We start from the raw sequence: 22,520 nt of genomic DNA, 5'->3' as shown, positions 1-22,520 counted from the left end.
CTTGAATGATTAAAAGATGAGAAAACGAAAGCAAGATAATACAAAGGAAAGAATAAGATGATTCGAAGAAAGAAGAAAGGATAGAATTAAGACAGGGGAAAGGCAAAACATCGACGGTATATAATACTTCGAATAATGATATGCAATAAATCAGACAGTACGTTGTACCCTTCGTGCATTTTATAGCTACATTACAATGGTTAATTTTCCACTAATAACATATTCCTCTTGATTAGGCAACAATAAACTCAGTTCTCTACTTTGGAGAATGCCTTCATAAGATATCCCGTGACTTTACTCCTCTTGCATGTCTTGCTTGCGTTCAAGGAGACTTTGCGACTATTTCGTTCAGTTTTGTCCCACATTTTTTAGTCCACAGGGATCATCTTATTCTTTTAACAATTTTACCCATTATTTATTATGTTTTATGATATCATGTTTACTTTGATCCATTCGGTGTACATGTGGATCGTTATGACTGACAATACATGCATTGGTCCAAACCTGACCAAGAACGGTAGAAAAGCGTGATGCTAACTACCATTGAGTATGAGGATCACGGACTGTAAGGAATGACAAAGCCATCTTTCATCAGGTGACTCAGCTGGTTGGTTCTGTACACTCCTAGGTATTATAGGAGAGTACAAGTCATCGCATACTGCTTCCAATAATTGTTCGAACCATTTCATTCATCTTTTTTTTTTTTTTTTTTTTAGTTTCACATTTCGATTCCGTTATTTTCGTCAGATTGAAGATCTGGAATTCTGTCCTAGCAGCCCCGATGATGATATCCTAGATCAGTTCTCGGTGGGAAAAGACTTGGCCCAATGGGTGTGTACTATGCCACGTCTTTCGAAGCTCATTCTGTGGTGCCCCTACTTGACCGATAGTTTCCTCTCAACAGCCGCCACCTTAGCATCATCATGCAAGGTATGTCGTTTTTTGCTATAATTGATATGAGTCATGTAGTGTTGGGAGAAGACTTTATTTTTTTTTCGAGAAATGAAAACGAGAGAGAGAAAAAAAAGCCTGATAGTAGGGTAGTGCAGTGGCTTCTTTAGCAAATCAATCCTATTTTAGTTGATTATTATTGTTAAGACATTATTTGTAACTCTAGTCCTCAGCATTATGGCATTCAATTTATGAACGAAGGCATTTGTAAAGCAAGATTAATTTTATGTCACCATGACATTTATTCTTTTTCAGGAAGCAGACTTGGAAGATGATTTGTATGTCATCATGACAGCATGAGTTTTCGGAAGTCACTTAGCAAGATATGTCAGGCAGCCATATCGATATAATATACTTTTTTTTTTTTAAGAAGTTGACCTGGCATGATGAACTGCTTGAATAACAATGATAGTTTATTAGATTTATATACCAGGAACCCAGATCGAAGCTTGCTAGGGAGCGGCGCACTCTACGAGTTTGACTGCAGTTACAGACAGATAGTTAAGTGATCAATATACAGCGTGAGGGCGCTATTATGTGGGAGTTACTTTATGTGGAGACAAACATTGTAGATGAAGTAGAAGGAAGGAAATTATAAATGTTGCTTTGTTGTTCTCTTCCTTTAATTCACTGGCTATTTGCTCGAAAGTTTTGTTTCTCTTGAAAAACGATTTTGATGTTCTCATTCTATTGTATGCATCACACGGCGTGCCAACTTTGCATACTCCAGTATTCTGCTCAACAAACAAAGCCGCCAAACCGCCGTTTCTCGTGCTTTTGTTTCTCTCATAATACGGCTTGCATTCTATGTTGTGATTGACTATCAAGCGGTGTTCCCCACTAGATTTGCTCGTACATTCTAAGTTTCTGTCACAGTTTTATATGCAAAAGTCATACCTTTTCAGTAATGTAGCAACTGGTCATTCAAAAGAAAAATTGAAAATAGATTCGTCATACAATTTGTATCGAAAGAAAGCTTGGCATTCCTCTTTAACTCATGCCTACTATTATGCCGATCTTAACAGAAATGTGTAGAAGTTATACAAATTGGAACAACGGAATTCTCTCTCAAAGCATGACTACCTTCCTGTCTCAGAATAACGTGGCACACAGGGGGTTTCCACCATGGCACATAAAGAGTTAAATTCGGGGAGCCTGGTTGCACCAGAAAACGAACAAAAAGTCGCAGACAGTGATTTTGTGTGAGGACTGAAAATAGGTGAAATGGGTCAACCTTACCAATCTTGAGTTTTTCATATTTTCTGAAAGAGCAAAAAAAAAAGTCTTTTTTTATATTATATAAAAATTTAGGATCATAAAACGAACAGGAACTTGTGTTTTCAGTAGTTTTCCTCGCACACTTTTCGGTGGAATAGTGTGATTAGTTGTTTCTCAAAGAAGCCTCTTCCCACTTAAAAAAAAAAAAAAAAAAAAAAAACTCTGTCCATACACATCACTTTCAACTCCAATAAGAATGTGCTAATGAAGCATACTCAATTTGATTATCTCTTCATTGTTGTTGCTCCAGTGGTCAACATCCTGTTTTTTGTCCAATCCATTCCACAACTAGCATAGCTCTGTAAAGATTAAGCACTTAAATACACCCTGCAATTCAGAGCCTGTTTTCTCAGTTCACACTTTCCAGAGTGTGTCCTTTCTTTCCAATATTTAGATAGGTTAGGAGAGTCCATTTGAATTGAAATATACATCATTTTAAAGCTTAGAGTCTGCTCTTTCAAAATCTACCCTTAAGTAAAAATCCATGTCTGGCGACTTTTTGTTTGTTTTGTGGTGCAGGGTCACATATGATGCTTCGAATAACGATATGTAATAAATCAGACAGTTATACGTTGTATCCTGCTTGCATTTTATAGCTACATTACAATGTTAAATTGTCCACTAACAATGTATTCCTCTTGATTAGGCAACAATAATGTTCAATAATAATGTTCAACAAATGTTCTTTACTTTGGAGAAGATATAAAAGTAGTGAAGATTTGTATTCTAGATGTATTACAAAAGACAGAATAATTTCATTCAGAAATGCCCTACAGGATGCTTGTTGGGATGATTTTAAAGAAACTGATGACATTAATAGGCCTATAGCTTATAATATGTTTGAATTAAGATTACTTGGTTTATATGATGTATATTTCCCTCTTCAACGTATATCTTTTAAAAAGAGACGACTGAAGCCATGGATGACTGATAGTTTATTGAAATTCGTACGATATAAAAATGAAATTATATAAGATTTTTTACATAAATGTGCACTTGATAGCGAGATTAAGTATAAAAGTGTTCGCAATAAATTGATTTTTTTTTTTATATTGCGAGAGGCTAAGAAGAAGTATTTTGTTAATAAATTCATCCAGTATAAATCTGATATTAAAAATACATGGAATGTTATTAATTCACTGTTACTATTTAAACAGAGCAGAGATGGGGATGTTAAACTGAAAAATAATGGACAGATTATTGACAGCTGTGAAGGTGTAGCTGAGAGTTTCAATTCTTTTTTTTTTCTTTGCTGGCATCGGGCCAAATCTTGAAAGATTAGTACCTGAAAATCATGGGAACTTCCAGCAATATCTTCGCACACCTGTACATGCAATAGTGTTTTTTTATATCCAGTAACTGAAAATGAAATTTGTGATATTGCAAAATCGTTTAAGAACGGTAAATCATCTGGTGTTGATGATTTTAAACCTGGTGTTGTTAAGAATGTCATATCATTTCTAAGTGAACCACTTTGTCACATTTTTAATATGTCTTTGAGTAAAGGTGTTTTCCCTGACAAATTAAAGATTGGGAAAATAACCCCCGTATTTAACTGTGGAGATAAAGCTGAAATAAGTAATCACAGACCTATAACTGTTCTCTCGTGTTTTAATAAAATATTTTTTAAAATATATATTTACACGGACTATGAAATTTATTGATAAAAACAAAATATTAAGTAATAGTCAATATGGTTTCCGACAAAAATTCTCTACATCTTTAGCCTTAATTGATTTAACAAATAAGATTTTTGATGCCTTTGAACATGATATGTACACGTTCGGAGTGTTCATTGACTTGTCAAAGGCTTTCGATACTCTCAACCATGACATTCTGCTTTCTAAGTTACATCATTATGGTTTTCGAGGTACTGCCCACAGCTGGTTTTCTAGCTATCTTAAAGATCGTTAAATGTAACAAATCGTTATATATATCAGTGTACTAAATATAATTCTGTTGTTTCAAAACTCAGTAAAGTTCAATGTAGTGTTCCTCAGGGTTCACTACTCGGCCCACTTCTTTTTATATTATATATATTTTATATATAAATGATATAGATACTATTTCTGATAAGCTTTCTTTTATATTATACGCTGACGATACAAATATTTTTTCATGTGGTAAAAACCTGGATATTCTGTGCAATGAAGTCAATAGCGAACTTCAAAACGTGTGTGATAGGTTTCAAGCTAACAGGTTATCTTTGAATAGTAAAGAATGTAATTATATGTGACCCGCTACAACAAAAAGGTCCTAAAGTCGCGCACGGTCGAAGCCGTGAAAATCGAGTTTGAAGTCAGAGCATCATAATTGGTCAAAACTTGTGATTTTCTGATTTTGACATATTATTGGAGTCTGACATGTCTTCTATTATCTGTCGAAATTTTGAAGCAAAATTATGAAAGGAAAGACCAAAAAATAGCGTTTTTCTGGGCCATGTTTTTGGCGTTTCAACCAAGCAGAAACCGGTTCGAAAATTTGGATTGAGCGCCACAGATGCGCTCCGCCCCTAACAGCGACCGGAGTGATCTCATTGGTCAGTTTGCTGCTTGCCGCTAACCGAAGCGTGAAGCTCGCACACTGTCAAGTCGACTGGTGCGTGCGGGCGGGGTGCGCTATGCCCAGCCACTTCTCCTGGCATCCTGGTCACTGATTGGTCGGTGAGGAGACCGCCGACGCTGTGCTTGAATGAGCATTTCGGGGGTTGCTAGGGTTTACCTTCTATTGTCCGGAGGTGAAAACTGACTTGCGTGTCCCTTGATCGCGATTGCGTTGCAAGGAAAACTTTTAGGGCGCTTTTCTCGAAACAGTGATTTCCCATACGTCTCGGCGTGCTCTCTTTTAAACATCGATATCTCCGCAGCCGATTATTGTCATAAGATGTGTTATATATCAATTTAAAGCAGAAAGATTAGGGAATTTTGTCATGCAATTTTCAAATAATCGACCTCACCCGACTTTAGGATCATTTTGTTGTAGCGGGTCACATATTCTTTTTTAATAATAGGAAAAAAGTTGATGTTAGAAATGTTAATATTTACCTAAATAATGAGGCAATCCCTAAAATTGATAAAACAAAGTTATTGGGTGCATTTATTGACTCCAAGTTTTCCTGGAAATGTCATATTGCAGAAGTTGAACGAAAAATGTCTAAAAATACTGGTATTATTCGTAAATTGCATATTTTTTTGCCTGTTAACATACAACGTATGCTTTATTGCACACTTATCTTACCTTACCTGACGTATTGTAATATTTTCTGGGGAAATACGTTTGAATGAAATCTGAAACGATTACAGGTTTATCAAACTTATATCATTAGATATTTATGTAATGTACGAAATATAGGTCCTGGTGGTGCTCGAACTGATACATTGTTTAATGAGTTAAAGTTACTGCGTTTAAAAGATATCTATACACTCCAATTGGGTTTATTTATGCAAAAGTGTGCAAATAATCTTTTTCCTGATCATCTATGTCGCTTATTTGAAGTAAACTCGGAATATCATAAGTATGAAACCAGATCAGCTTCACTAATTCACATTCCAAAGCATAAAAAAGTCTCATTTCAACACACAGTGCGTTTTTGTGGTCCCAAGTTCTGGAATAATCTCCCAGCTCATTTAAAATCTGTACCTTCTTTTAGTCTATTTAAATGCCACTGTAAATCGTCTTTCTTTCTGGAATGACGGAGTTCTTGCTGTAGCGGTCAAGTCTGTTCTCTCGGGGCCTGCATGGCAGTGCCTGGTGTTGAGTCATTTTAGTAACCCGTGCATTATCATCGGGCGAGTCCACTTTGCAAACACCAGTTGTTATTGTGTTGAACAGGCCTCGTGTGAGCTTTCAGGTTGCTAGGAACAACTTTTGTTCAAATGATATGCACAAGATTTAAGTATATCAGCAAAGCGGTTTATTTATGATTCAGTAGGTACTGTAAGAGTGCATTTCAGTCATTGTCTTGTTACATTTGTGCAGATGTTTCACATTACTTGAAGTTACATTGTAAAAATATTCAATGTTTAACGCTGATATATGTAACCTCTGCTACTGGCCGTAGGTTGTCACATATTTTCATACTTAACTGTCGCCTCTCTGGTAGACGGCAATATCTCTCTTTGAGGAATATCTCATTCCAACAGTGCCATGTCCATGTACGATCTAGTTGGAACCTGTGCATTGTCTTGTTTACATCTGTGCAGAGGTTTCATATTATTGGCAGTTATCAAATATGCAACGGATAATTCAGATACAGTAAACCTGGGATAAGTCGTTGTCGAGTGAGTTGAAAATCACCTAACTCGAAGCTAAATAAAAAGTCCAGATTTTTTCCTTATGTATTTTCTCTAAGAAATATATGCATAAGCTGAAGTGCGAGAGTCGAATTTCGGCTGTGTCGAAGTTAAACAGTCGGTCCCTTTTGTATAAAAAAACACTTTATTTACATTACTAGTACTTGAGTCGAAGAAGATTTGTCTGGCATTCTCATTACATTAGAGGAGTGCCGTACTGCTCTGCATGCATGTCGAACACATATACACACAGTATATTGATCCATACTTTGTCCATTTACACAGCACATCTATACTTTATCCATGTCTGTCAAGCCAGAACTCCTTGTTCAAGCCAATCGCTGTTTCATTATTTTAGTGACAGGCCAAGTGGGTGGAGCTTATTTGAGCGTAACTGTAATGGAGGTGGGATGGGCCTGGGAGAGTGTTTTGTCTTGGGGTTGGCGGAGATGGGGGCACGAGACTGGGAGGGTGTCCGCCAGTGGTGGCTATCTGTGTTGCACCGTGGACATGACACATGTACACACACACACACACACACACACAACACACACAACACACACACACACCTTCACACACACACACACACACACGCACACACACACACACACACAGGTCAAGTGGGCGGAGCTTGCTTGTATGTGCATGACCGGCTGGCTGTATAGTTTGGGTACCGGGTCTGTAGTCCAGCGGATATAGAAAAAAATCATGCACATTATGGTAAAAGCACCATACTTGGTAAACATGTACATGATGCCAATACAAATCATTTCTGATATGGAAGCCACTCTGATTTTCCCTTTGGCGGCCGCCATGTGATATAGCAATGCTGTGTATTTTGTAAACTATAAGTCCGATTGTCGTGATTCTTGTACCAAAGTATAAGTTTTGAGGGTCAAGGATTCCAATAAAATGATTTTGAGAGGATAAAATCATGGCAACCTACCTATTGGCCATTTTGGAAAAATATGGCCACCATGCTAGATATAACATATCCTTTAAACGTATGGATAAAGGGTCATGACTCTGGTACCAACTTATATGTTTTGGGGTTCAAGGATTCCGATAAATTCAAATGTAAGTTAATATGAATTGTTTCATCCTACGTTTTAACGGCCATTTTGATAAATATGGCTGCCATACAACAGATAATGAATACTGTATATTTTCGAAATCAAAAGATATATAATCACGATTCAGGTGTAAAAGTATAGTTTTGGGGTGAAGGTTTTCGATATAATTATGTTTTACCGGAGTGAATAGGTACATCACATCCTTTGTTTTGGCGGCCATTTAATAAATACAGCCCCCGCCAGTTATATAGCGTACGAGTGTTATGAAAGCAGTATGCCCATTGTGGATTGATTCTGGTGTAAACGTTTGTTTTAGGGGTCAACAATTACTTATTCAGTCATTTTTAGTATTCTTATGTGTAACATCTGGGCATAGTTAACTTTATAAGTATTTTGGAAAATATGCCCAACTTCCGTTATAGGATTTCTCTGTGTACAGTGTATGTGAAAAACATGATCTTCACAATTTCATGTCGGAAGTACATATTAATCAATATTATATATTTTCTAGATAGATATATAGACTCTCGCTTTCTCCGGTCCCTGGACCATGGAATGAAAATCATAGTTTCCAACCAATATAGTACATCTATTTTATTTGGAAAATGACACTAAGTGTGAGAAAACTTCTAAAACATCTTGGGTCACTTACATCAAAAAATAACGTAAACACGCTATATGTATGTCTATAAAATCCATGATTGACCAGGCTGTTCTGATACTTACAACAACACTGAATCTTATACATCAAACGATAAAGTAAATATACAGAATAGGTATTATACAATACATCTTTATAGGATTACAACCAATATTGTCATTTGCAGAGTAGTTGGTAAAGAATCGGCCTCATGAAAAGAAATCAGGGGGGCATTTCATGAAGCGTTTTGTCAGATCTTTAGTCTGACAAAATGCTAGTAGCTACTGAAATCCTTGCATAATATGATTGGCTCAGAGCAAATTTGTCCGACAAGTTGTCGGACAAAAATGCTTCATGAAATGCCCCCCCCCCCCCGATCTTTTGCCAACACTTTTTTATCCTATACCAACATCATTTCTCTTAGACAAAGCTGGATATGATAGGGGTTTTTTTTTATGTGTGTGTCATCTTGACATATGATGCACTTGGTCCAATCTGTTTCTTTCCTAGGAGCTGGTTTCTCGGATGAAATTAGCTTTACTTCTGAAGCCATGTTATCCTACAAATAAACCCAATTACCAATTACTTAAAAAAAGATAACATTTTATGTAAATGTGCCTAACAGAGGTAAAGCAAAAAACTTCCGTGTACATTTTTTCTAGAAATGTGACAAACACTTTCTTGAAATGGATTTGTGGTCGCGAATTTTACCTTTTGATGTACAATAATTTGTAAAGAACAAGAACAAGAAAAATCAAATTATCTGTTTCTCTGCGTAAATCTACTCTGAATACATTACTTGTCAAGGCCGTGTCACACCATAACGCGGGCTTGTGGCGAGGAGGTAGTTTCCAGCATGTAGAATATTTTCAGCGGGCGAACAAGAATGTTTGCAATTTTCATTCATGTCTTGTCATACCGTACGGGGGAACTTCTTCGGCTTGACTTGCGGAAAAACAAATTTACTCCAAGGAGCTCTCCGCAGTTGGTCCGCACCTGACAGTATCTAGCGCGTAGTTGCCCGGAGGTGCTCACACAAGTCCGATTTAACCGCAGCCAAGTTTTGAGCATGACCAAAACTTTTTCTGGGTCAGTCGCGGGAATGCCCGTAGAGGTCCACGCAGAACGCCAGTAGGAGACCCTTAGCGGCAGTACTTCCCAGGCAATTCCCACGCAGGTACTTAGCAGTCCCGTATGCAGCCAAGATAATGAAATTCTGTGAGATTTCAGCCATTCCATTAGAGGAATTCCTTCACTAAGTTGTCAGCCCCCACGCGACTGGTACAAAGGTCACACAGTATACTCGCAAGTATAACGCGTCCAGCAAGTAAGACACATGCGCTGACTCGCACAAATCCTTTTCCGCCCTCAGGAATGTCCGGTATGCTAGAAAATCCCTACACGTAACAAGCCCGAGTAGCTTGCCCGGAAAGGTGTGACAGGGCCTAAACACGGTTGCGGGTAAAAAAAAAAAAAAAAAAAAAAAAAAAAAAAAAAAAAAAAAAAAAAAAAAATATGCGTGCGCACCTCCGGGCGACTACTTTTGAGATACATGCTAGGTACTGTCATGTGCGGATGTCTACGGGGACCTCCGGGTAGTCAAAACTGCTCTTTGCAAGTCGCACGCAAGGCTGGTGTGACACGGCCTTTATGGTTAATCTATGCATTAATTTTTATCAATGATTTTTGCCTCTTGAACTGAATTTCACCCTACCCTAACCCTAAAGAAATAATACAAATATATTTTGGATGTATTTGCCACTCTCCTATGGAATAAGGATTAAGGTTTCATAATTCAAAAGCAACTTCTACAGGAAGATAGACAGTTGGCATTTCAACAAAATTTTATAACGTAACAGCGCCCATCCAAAATATAAACTACAAGAAAATTATGCTAATTAATGAATTTAAGGAAAACCTCAAAGAAATACAAAATTTTAGGTTCAGAATTATTGGAAGATAAAACTGCAGAATAAAATATTCAGTAAATAGATCTTACTTACCGTCATCAGTAGAAATACTGAAGACGTTCTCTAAAGCGCACCTGCATCTATTGTAATATGCATTCACGTTCATCACCGCTCATCAATGGATGATCAAGAACAATAATATTCTTTTTGATTGTCAGGGCTCATTCGATTCCTTCATATGATTCCTTCTAATTTTGTCTAACAGTTTTGACAAGGTCATACTATGAAATAATGAACAAGAACTGAAAACAAGCTTTAGAAAATAATCATTAGGTCTTTTATAAGACTGCAATAATCATGTCATTGTGTCTGGAAACTCTGACTGTACACTAATTGTACTCTCCTGTCTATGCATCCAAAATTCGGGGGAAAGTCTTCTATTAAATTCTCACCATTTATTCTACCTTTGATATTCAACATAATTATCTGTAGTATTCCAGGTATGCAACAATTGTACTTATGTGATGTTCAATACCTACTTGAATAGTGAATGTGATAGAGGTATAGTCAATCAACAACAACCAATGAACAATAAAGAACTAAACGCCGCAACAACATAGGAGGTTCAATTACCAATAATAGGTTAACGATTCTTGTCAATTGGACAATACATATGGCAATTGAGGGTGTACATATATCTATATGTATATATATATGAAGGGTTTGTTTGCAAAAACCGATCAGTCCATTTTTGGAGATTTTGAAGTACGATTTCTGTCATAATGTACAAAATAATACCTTTTAAATGATACATTGGTCACTACATATAAAGGTATATTTTTGAAGTTATGGTCAAAAGAAGCAAAAATTTTCTTATTATTCTCTTTATTTTTCTTGACCTTTAATCGCAAATATCTCCATTTGGCAAATATGGACTTATCGGTTTTTGCAAACAAACTCTTCATATATATATATATATATATATATATATATATATATATATACATACATAATAATATATACAGGGCGGCCCCTCAGAAAACGGAAACGAATATTTTTTTCAAAGCCATAACGAAATTGTCCAATTTGGTTGAGTACTTTTCTTTCTAGATATGTTTTTGTTCATCATTAATTTCTTACTTTATTTTATCAAAGCTCATGCGCAGTAACGGAGACTACCCAACAATTGAAGGTCAATTTTCGGCAATAATCCTATTCAAGCATTCCACATTGTGATGTGCGACCTCAATTCTTTGTTAGTCTCCCAAGGCAGTGGCTTTTGTTGGATGCTGAAATTTGTTGAATTGAGCCAAGAAATTTACGCTCGACCCGTCTTTACAAAAACATCTGTAGAATGAAAATTACTCAACCAAATCGGATGATCTTGGTGACATTCTTCTTCTAGATAAATTTTGTATAAGTCTATTTCATTCATTTTGGCATTTAAGTATTGCAAATGTGCAAATATTGGCAAAAACTCGTATTTCCGTTAATGCTAGGCTACACAAATGACTGTATATAATGTGTGTGTGTGTGTGCGTGTGTGCATACTCTATGTAGTGCGGCAGTCATATTCATCAAAATGGACATGAAAACGATATCGTTGTATTCATCAACAAATGCTTGTTTAAGATTATTGACCCCAATTAGTTTCAAAGACGTACAGTATAGTAGGCCCTATATAAAATTGCTGTGGCCATGTTCTAAAATGGCAGCCAAAACATTTATGATGTGATGGTTGTATACACGAAAAGATGTATCCATTTAAATAACTGAACCTCAAAAACATATTTTTGTACCAGAATCATGAAGATGCATCCATTGGTTTTAAAGATATATGAATAGAATGTAGAGCAGCAGCCATGTATTTTTTTTTTCAAAATGGCCGCTAATAAGTAGGTTGCCATGGTTCTATCCTCTCAAAAACTATTTTATTGGAATCATTGACCCTCAAAACCTATACTTTGGTACAAGAATCACGACAATAGGACTTATAGTTTCCAAAATACACAGCATTGCTATATCACATGGCGGCCATTTTGAAAAATGGCCGCCACGGCCGCCACAGGCAGAATCAGAGTGGCTTCCATATCAGAAATGACTTGTATTGGCATCATGTACATGTGTACCAAGTATGGTGCTTTTACCATAATGTGCATGATTCACCCTATATGTGCTCTATATCCGCTGGACTACTGGGAGAATGTTTTGTTTGAAGGTTGGCAGGGATGAAAGCACGCTGCTGAGAGTATGACTGCCAGCAGAGGCTACCTATGTTTCACTATAGACATTATATAGCACATGTATGCACAGTTGCACACACACACACACACACACACACACATGCATGCATGCAAATGTACTATTCATGTACATAACTGTGAGTCCCCCCCCCCCCCAAAAAAAAAAAAAAAAATCGACTCTCGCGAAAGTCGCATTTTCTTTTTTCTTTTTCAGTCCCGAGAGCTTCGGTTCGTGCGAGGTTTGCTGTATATGCAACATTTGCCATAGCCTGTAGCTTGTCACATATTTTCATACTCATTGTTGCCTCTCTGTACAACTCCCTTTGAGGAATATTTCATTTCAATGTTGCCATGGGAACTATTATCATTTTTTCGTTGTTTTTTGTTTGTGTTTGTGATGTAATGTATTTTGTAAGGCAGCTCACCACAACTTTTGCTTTTCTGAGGTTCTGCCTTCCTGTACAATAATTTCATGCGTGTGATTTCCTACATGAAAAAAGATGGACAATAAATGTTATACAAACTTGAAACTTGAAACTTGAGATTGCCTTCATAAAATATGGCGCGACTTTACTCCTCTTCCATGTCTTGCTACTGTTCAAGGAGACTTTGCGACTATTTCGTCCAGTTTTGTCCCACCTATTTTGTGCAAATCTTATCTTTTTAACAATTTCACCCAGTATTCATTATGTTTTGTGATATCATTTTTACTTTGATTCACTTGGTGTACATGTGGATCATTATGACTGGCAATACATGCATTGATCCGAACCTGACCAAGAACGGTAGAAAAGCGAATGATGTTAACTGCCATTATTAAAGTACGAGGATCACAGACTGTAGGGAATGACGAAGCCATCTTTCATCCACTGACTCAACTATTTGGTTGTGTACACTCCTATTATATAAAAAACAAAACCAAGACAAACAAACGGGGGAGTACATTATACTGCTTCAAATAACGTCGTTATTAGTGTTATCGCAAAATAATCATATTACTGTGTTGATTAAGTAGAAAAAAAAATAGCTTGATCTTATGTCTATAGCTTTAAAACGTTACATCATAATTCATCATGGGAGTCTTCGATCCACCTCTACAATGGTTTCTTTTCTTCGTGTTCAACTATTCCTCTTTCCCATTTTCACACCTTTTCATTAATCTCTGTTTTTAAGTTTCACATTTCCATTCTGTTATTTTCTTCAGATTGCAGATCTGAATTTCAGTCTTATGAGCAGTGATGATGATATCCTAAATCACTCCTCGGTGGGAGAAGGCTTAGCCCAATGGGTGTGTGGTATGCCACGTCTTTCGAAGTTCACTCTCGAATGTCCCTACTTGCCCAGTAGTTTCCTCTCAACAGCCGCCACCTTATCATCATCATGCCAGGTATGTAGTATTTGACTATAATTGATATGAGTCATGTAGTGTTGGGAAAAGACTGCATTTTTTTTTTCGAGAAATGAAAAAAACAAACAAAAAAACACCACCCTGTATTGTACGTTCAATTCAATTCAATTCATTTATTTCATTCTCATTTTCTTTCCAACAAAACATAACACGAGGTAAATCAGAAAATCCATCATAAGCATGTATACAGTACAAAGTGCGAAGGATTAACGATATCCAACAAACTAATAGAGATGAATCATGTATACATACGGGAAAATACAAAGTTATATTTTGAGGAGAAAAAAAAAAGAGAACTGAGAGGTCCACTAAAAAGCAGTGCTTGTAGATTGTGGACCACTCAAGAATTTCTTCCAAAAATACACATACAATTACAAATACATTACACATATGCACAACAACATGGCATAACTAAACTAAGGAGATACAATCGAACGGAATGGGACAAAAACAGAATTAGTGGAAGAAAGGGAAAGGAAGAAAGATAGAGAGAGAGATAGAGAAATGAGAGAGAAGGGGGGGGGGGAGAGGGAGGGAGAGGAAAGATAGAGAATGCCTACACGCTGAACAAGAGAAACGGACGAGAGAATTGATGAGGTGCTTCGAACAGCTGGTGACTGCACGCAGCTGTGTAGAAATTATGCAAATAACATGCCGTATTTCATTGCCTAGTAATGCCGTTTTTCACTGCGTAATAATGAATTAAATAACCGATGATGACCCTCATGTTTGCTGTAACCTGTATAGGTAATGAAAATAAATATCTTAGCTAGAATTTAACAAAAAAGATTTCAAATTACGCTTAAAAATGTATAACGATGAAGAATTTTCTATTTCAGGACCTAATGAATTCCAAAATTTAGGGCCGATGTATATAAATGTGTTCTGAGCTAATAAGGTTCTCAAAAGGGGTAAGTGAAACTCATTAGAGCTCCTAGTAGGATAATCATGAAAAGATTGATTTCGTGGAAACATTGAATTAAAAATATTGGGAAGAGCATTTGTGTTATAATTGAACATGAACTGGCCCAGTTGAAAAAGAAACAAATCTTTAATTTTTAAAATCTTATATTCAATGAACAATGAATCTGAATGAGAACGTGGCGAAACCCCACAAATAATACGAAGTACTTTCTTTTGTAATAATAATAATTTATCTAATAAAGTTTGATGGGCGCTACCCCATGCTAAAATTCCGTAATTAAGATAAGGTAATATTAAAGAAAAATACAACGTTAACAAAGACGACGATGGAATGTGAAACTTAAGTCTGTTGATAATACCAATATTTCGTGAAATTATTTTACTTATGTTGATAATATGAGGCCTCCATGAAAGTTTATCATCCACTATAATACCAAGGAATTTTATGTGGGATACACGTTCTAATTGAGTACCATCAAAAATAAGATCTGTGCTTAATATTTCTATGGATTTACTAAAAAGCATATACTTAGTTTTCTGAAGATTAAGTGATAATTTATTAGCTCTTATCCATTGAGTCACTTTTTTCAATTCAGAGTTGACGGTGTCAATTAAAGTAACTGGGTCTTGATGGGAAAAGAAAACATTTGAGTCATCAGCAAAAAGTATAAATGAGAGTGTACCAGATGACCTGCAAAAATCATTGATGTAAACAATAAAAAGTAAAGGACCTAATATACTACCCTGAGGGACGCCACATTTAATAAATTTGAAACTTGAGTTATTCTCGTTCAGAGATACATATTGTTTTCGGTTTTGCAGGTAACTCCTGAACCACTCCAAGGCCTTCCCCCTTATGCCATAATGTGACAATTTATGAAATAAAATGTCATGATTAATTGTATCGAAGGCCTTGGAGAAGTCCAGGAAGATACCATCAAGATGTGAATGATTATCTATTGTATGCGCGGCATTATCAATAAACGTCAATAGAGCGTGAATAGTGCTGTGTTTCCGATGAAACCCAAATTGAGAGTTTACAAAAACATTATGAGAGTTAAGAAAATTAATTGTTCTTTTAAATATTAATTTTTCTAAAATTTTAGATAAGGATGAAAGTAAAGAAATGGGTCTATAATTGCTGACATCAAGATCATCTCCTTTTTTAAATAAAGGGACAACCTTAGCAATTTTCATTTGATCAGGAAAAACGCCATATAACATAGATTTATTGAAAATATGTACAAGTGGGTCCACAATTGAAGATATAATACCCTTTAAAATGAAATTACTTATGTCATCATAACCCGCACTGCGTTTGTTATTCATTCCAGTAACAATATCCATTATTTCATGTTTCGTAGTTGGAACGAAAAAAATAGAACTAGAATTAGATTCACCTAAAAAATGTGAAAAATGTATATTAGACGGTGGTACTTCTTTCGCCAAATTCTCTCCAATCATTGAAAAATAAGAATTAAAAATATTTGCCATATCACCAGAATCTTCAAAAATTCTATCATCGAATCGAATTTTTGTAATACTTGATTTCTTTTTTGATACATTCATGGCCTGTTTCAATACCTTCCATGTATTCTTCATATCATGTTTATATTTTTCTAACTGAATCGCATATTTCCTCTTTTCAAATCGTATAACTTTAATTAAAACATTTTTATACGATGTATATTTCCTTTTTGACTCTTCATTTTTTTTTCATTTGTGACCGTGCACCTCAAAACGAACATAAAGTCGCACACACTGATTTTGCGTGAGGACTGAAAACAAGTGAAATGGGTCAACCTAGCCGAACTTGACTTTTTCATATTTTCTGAAAGAGCAGGTGTTCTTTTACATTATGCTAAAATTTGGTATCATAAAAGGGGCAAGAAAGTGTGTTTTTTTAGCAGTTTATCTCGAACATTTTTGATAGAATAGTGTGATTAGGTGTGTCTTCAGAATCCCCTTTTCAGTTCTGAAAAACTTTGTCCACACTCTTCACTTTCAACTCTAATATCTTTTGCAAGGATAGTGCTACTGCTTTGAAAGTTGGCATTAATTGTGGACAGAATGTGTTAATGAGACATGCCTAATTTCAGTTTAATTTGATAATCCCTTCATTGTTGTTACTCCAGTGGTTTACTTCCTGTTTTTTGTCCCATTCATCGCACAGCCAGCACGGTTTGGTAAAGATTAAGCGCTTGAATAGACACTGTACTTCAGAGCCTCTTTTCTCAGTTCACACTTTTTCTGAGGTTGTGCTTTCTTTCCAATATTTAGATAGGTTAGGAGAGTCCATTTGATTTGAGTTATACATCATTTTAAAGCTTAAAGTCTGCTCTTTCAGAATATGGTCTTAACTAAAAATTCATGTCTGGCGACTTTTTGTTTGTTTTGAGGTGCACTGTCACATTTTATATTTATAATATAACCTATTTTTCCTATTCACAGAACGCAAAAGGGATTTAGAAATCCATCGAAGCTTAGGGGATGTTTTATAATTAACTAACTTATCTTTTATTTTAGGAATATATTCATCTAAATTTCTATTAATTATCTCTAAAAAATTATCACATGATACATTAACATCATCATTATCGCAAACACCAGACCAATCAACTCTTTCTAAGCTAGCACCAAGGCTAGCTAAATTTTCTGGTGTGACTCTTCGTCTAGTTGGAGGAACATGAAACTTATTAACCGCATGCTTAAGATTAAACCAAGCCATAACTGGGAAATGATCAGTCATATCGGATAAAATTATAGAAGAATCTAAAAATTGTAATAAATTACCAAAAATATTATCAAGGAGGGTGGCGGAATGATTTGTAACACGTGTGGGTTTCGAGATTAAAGGCAAAAATGAGGCTGATAAAAGTATTTCAAGAAACTCTTGTGACATGATATCATTTTTTATCAAATCAATATTAAAATCACCCATTACAAAGACGTTTGTATTAACAAAAAGGGGACTCTTTAACACATTTGTAATACAATTCAAAAAAAAATCATTAGGATTAGAACTAGGGGGTCTGTAAACAATACCAATTATAATATTCTTACTTTGTGGAACAGATATTTCCACAAATAAAGATTCTATAATATCATTCATTGAATTTAACTCATCGCAAACGTTGTAATCAAATTCATGAGACAAATAAAACGCTACCCCACCACCCGTCCTATTCAATCTATTATTAACTATTAAATTATAACCATTTATTGCATACGGTAAATTAATATCAGATGATAACCATGTCTCAGTTAAACCTATAACTGAAATTTGTTGTTTATTTTGATTATCTAATAATATCTGTAATTCATCAAAATACTTATTGATACTCCTGACGTTTAAATGTAAATGACGTTTAAATATAAGGTTAGTAAAGAGACTCCTTTAGCAAATCAATCCTATTTTACTTTCATTTCATTTCATTTCATTTTTATTTCATTTAGGGCCAAAACATATAATATGACAATTTCATATAAACAAATTAAGTACAATGTAACTATTACATTTTCAAATGAAATTTAGATGCACGTCATTTGTTAACATGACTCAATAAACATACTAGTTGAAAAAATACATGGGCAAAATGTGACTGAATCATAAGAAAGAAAAGGTCGGAAATGGAGGGGACTGCTAAAAAGCCAAGCTTGTAGAATGCAGTCCCCTCGTGAGTCGTGAAAATTATAGTAATAATGTAACAAGACAATTTGACATAGTCCTACTTGATATTTACATAACATTATTTGTAAGTTCAATCCTCCTCAGCATTATGTCTTTCAATGTACGAACGAAAGCATAGGTATGAACACTTCTCACGTACTGACAAATGTACACAAATCGAGTGCAATGCGTGTCTTCCGTTATCCGGTTGTGCTTTACACAGTCTTTTCTCTACTGACGATACAATGTTTCTCTCCGATAAGTGTGACTAATGGATTTTTGCCATGAAACAAACATTGCACAAGCAGGCAGAGAGGAGTGAGGGAAGTTGGAGAGAGAGGGCGAGAGAGCGAGAGAAAGATAAAAAGGGAGAGAAGGGGAGGGATATATTATATATATATATATATATATATATATATATATATATATATATGAAGGGTTTGTTTGCAAAAACCGATAAGTCCATTTTTGAAGATTTTAAAGTACGATCTCTGTCATAAAGTACAAAATAATACCTTTTAAATGATATATTGGTCACTACATATAAACGTATATTTTTGAAGTTATGGTCAAAAGAATCAAAGAATTTCTTATTATTCTCTTTATTTTTCTTGACCTTTAATCGCAAATATCTCCATTTGGCAAATATGGACTTATCTGTTTTTGCAAACACGATACAATGCTTCTCTCCGATAAGTGTGACTAATGAATTTTTGCCATGAAACAAACATTGCACAAGCAGGCAGAGAGGAGTGAGGGAAGTTGGAGAGAGAGAGGGCGAGAGAGCGAGAGAAAGATAAAAAGGGAGAGAAGGGGAGGGATATATTATATATATCTATATCTATATACATATATATATATTTGTATATATATATATATACATAATATACATATACACTGTATAGTATATATATACATATATATATAATATATAATTGAAGAGTTTGTTTGCAAAAACCGATAAGTCCATATTTGCCAAATGGAGATACATGCGATTAAAGGTCAAGGAATATAAAGAGAATAATAAGAAAATTTTTGCTTATTTTGACCATAACTTCAAAAAATATACCTTTATATGTAGTGACCAATATATCATTTAAAAGGTATTATTTTGCACTTTATGACGGAGATCGTACTTCAAAATCTTCAAAAATGGACTTATCGGTTTTTGCAAACAAACCCTTCAAATATATATATATATATATATATATATATATATAATGTGAGAAATAGTTCCCTGGGTCCCGAACGTACGCGGTGCCGCATTGTTGGATGCATATAGTTGAAAGAAATTGGACTGAGGCGGGACGTTGCTCTCGATCTTAGTCTCCCTTTTATTTGTCAAGCTTTCGGCCCGTCATTGGGCCTTCGTCAGGACCTGCGTGGGACTCGTGTGGTTATCGTGCATCCCAGCACCGTGTGCTCATATTCTGTATGTTGGGCTGAAAACTTGGCCATGACCAGACAGGACAAAATACAGCCCAACATACAGAATATGAGCACACGGTGCTGTGATGCACGATAACCACACGAGTCCCACGCAGGTCCTGACGAAGGCCCAATGACGGGCCGAAAGCTTGACAAATAAAAGGGAGACTAAGATCGAGAGCAACGTCCCGCCTCAGTCCAATTTCTTTCAACTATATATGTGACCCTGCACCTCAAACCAAACAAAAAGTCGCCAGACATAAATTTTTAGTTAAGACCATATTCTGAAAAAGCAGACTTTAAGCTTTAAAATGATGTATAACTCAAATCAAATGGACTATCCTAACCTATCTAAATATTGGAAAGAAAGCACAAACTCAGGAAAAGTGTGAACTGAGAAAAGAGGCTCTGAAGTACAGTGTCTATTTAAGCGCTTAATCTTTACCAAGCCGTGCTGGCTGTGCGATGAATGGGACAAAAAACAGGAAGTAAACCACCAGAGTAACAACAATGAAGGGATTATCAGATTAAACTGAAATTGAGCCTGCCTCAGTAACACATTCTGTCCATAATTAATACCAACTTTCAAAGCAGTAGCACTATTCTTTCAAAAGTTATTAGAGTTGAAAGTGAAGAGTGTGGACAAGGTTTTTCAGAAATGAAAAAGGGATTCTAAAGACAACCTAACCACACTATTCTACCAAAAATGTTCGAGATAAACTGCTAAAAAACACACTTTTCTGCCCGTTTTATGATACCCAATTTTAGCATAATGTAAAAGAAGACCCGCTCTTTCAGAAAATATGAAAAAGTCAAGTTCGGCTAGTTTGACCCATTTCACTTATTTTCAGTCCTCACGCAAAATCAGTGTGTGCGACTTAATGTTCGTTTTGAGGTGCACGGTCACATATATATATATATATATATATATATATATATATATATATAAGAGAGATAGAAAAAGATTGAGAGAGAGAGAGGGAGTGATTGAAAGAAAGTTCAGTGGGGGATCCCTAAATGCAGTAACGTTGTGCAGGACATGGCGCTGTACTATTCCCAGGAAGTAAACATTGTACACAGCATGTTTTTGCCGTAACACGAAGGCTACTCATGTGTCATGACTCTACAAAGACGTCGAGTCATACAATAGCAACGATACACCTTCCTATCATCTGTCAATTCGTTTATTCTCTCCAGGCTTTACATTGTCTGTCATGCTGCTGTCATTGACGATTAGTCATAGAGAATATTACCTTTGTACAAGAATCCCCTGTCGCATAGCATCGCTCAATAATGTAACTCAATACTAGACGTTGTGATTTGTGTTGTTCGTTTGTTTGTTTTTCTTTTAAGTGATGAATCCTTCTTATCTAGAAACTGGTTATTATTATTTCGAAGTGTTCCACTTCGAAGATCGTAACAAATAAACAACTTAGTGGATTCTTTTTCGTTGTCAGTTTCCAAAGAGTATACGTTCACTAATTTGTAACATATAGTAACGTGTCTAACACCTCTACAATGGCATTTTCTTTGCGTGTTCAAATATTTCTTCTTGTGATTTTCATACCATTCATTAATCTCTCTTTTTTATTTCCACATTTCGATTCCGTTATTTTCTTCAGATTGAAGATCTGGAAATATGTCTTAATGATGGTGATATCCTAAAGCTCTCCTCGGTTGGAGAAGACTTTGCCCAATGGGTGTTTGCTATGCCACGTCTTTCCAAGTTCAGACTGGAATGCGCCTACTTGACCGATAGTTTCCTCTCAACAGCCGCCACCTTAGCATCATCATGTCAGGTATGTACATGTAGTATTTGAATATAATTGATATGAGTGACGCAGTGTTGGGAGAGGAATGATTTTTTTTTTCTCGATATAGATGAAAAAAAGTCTGTATTGTAGGGTAGTGTAGTGACTCCTTTAGCGAATCAATCTTTTTCTTTACTTGATTTTGACATAACCTTATTTGTAACTCCAGTCCTCCAAAAGTCAGCATTATGAAATTCAATGTATAAACGAAAGAATAGGTATGAACGCTTTTCATGCACTGACAAAAGTATGGAAATCAAGACATTAGTGCAATGCGTTTTTGTTTTTTTTTTTTTTTTTTTTTTTAGGTGATCCAAGTATCCTCTCGGATCACCTTCTGTATCTGTACTGATTCTTTGTTCTTCTTTTTACTTTCCTTTATTAGGTGATCCGAGTATCCTCTCGGATCACCTATTGTATCTGTACTGAATCTTTCTTCTTTATTTCTTTCTCCTCAAATGTTGTGCAGCGGTTAACTCAAAAAGTCATTCACCTATCACTTTTAAACTTATACCATATATGTATCACGTCATAAGGACGACAGATCTAATGTATCACTGTGATCAGTCAACCATGACGTCACTATGATGTCATTATTTGAAATCACGTTCACATTCGTATCTCATTAATTGAATGGAATTTCTCAATGAAATTTACATATCATATAGTTCAAGTCAAGTTCTGTCGATATATTTCATAAAATTTGATCACGATCCTGGTAAACGAGCGCGTACGAGCGCGTTGAAATTTTAACATGCTCCAATCGAGCTCAAAGTTGTTTTGCACACGTTTCAGGTCATTTGGATTATTTCAGAAAAAATCGACGGACGCGTACGCGCGCGCGCATATACGCACACAAAGCTCATATGCGATAAAAAATATCCCGTTTTTT

At 35.6% G+C, this 22,520-nt stretch overlaps 2 protein-coding genes across 2 annotated transcripts in view; both read left to right on the top strand.

The window, feature by feature from the left end:
* The window catches only part of LOC140235877 (uncharacterized), a 237,445-nt gene that overhangs the window by 22,376 nt on the left and 192,549 nt on the right, over positions 1-22,520 (top strand). The window lies entirely within an intron of this gene.
* The window catches only part of LOC140236252 (uncharacterized), a 48,654-nt gene that overhangs the window by 13,252 nt on the left and 12,882 nt on the right, over positions 1-22,520 (top strand). The window contains exons 4-6 of the mRNA XM_072316214.1: positions 748-930; positions 13,592-13,774; positions 21,440-21,616. Of these exons, the coding sequence (XP_072172315.1) occupies positions 748-930; positions 13,592-13,774; positions 21,440-21,616 (543 nt within the window). The remainder of the gene's footprint in view (positions 1-747; positions 931-13,591; positions 13,775-21,439; positions 21,617-22,520) is intronic.

Source organism: Diadema setosum, chromosome 12 (genome assembly GCF_964275005.1).
Source record: "Diadema setosum chromosome 12, eeDiaSeto1, whole genome shotgun sequence".
NCBI lineage: Eukaryota > Metazoa > Echinodermata > Echinoidea > Diadematoida > Diadematidae > Diadema > Diadema setosum.
Note: the sequence above shows the minus strand (reverse complement) of the source record. Positions and strands in the feature narration are given on the sequence as shown.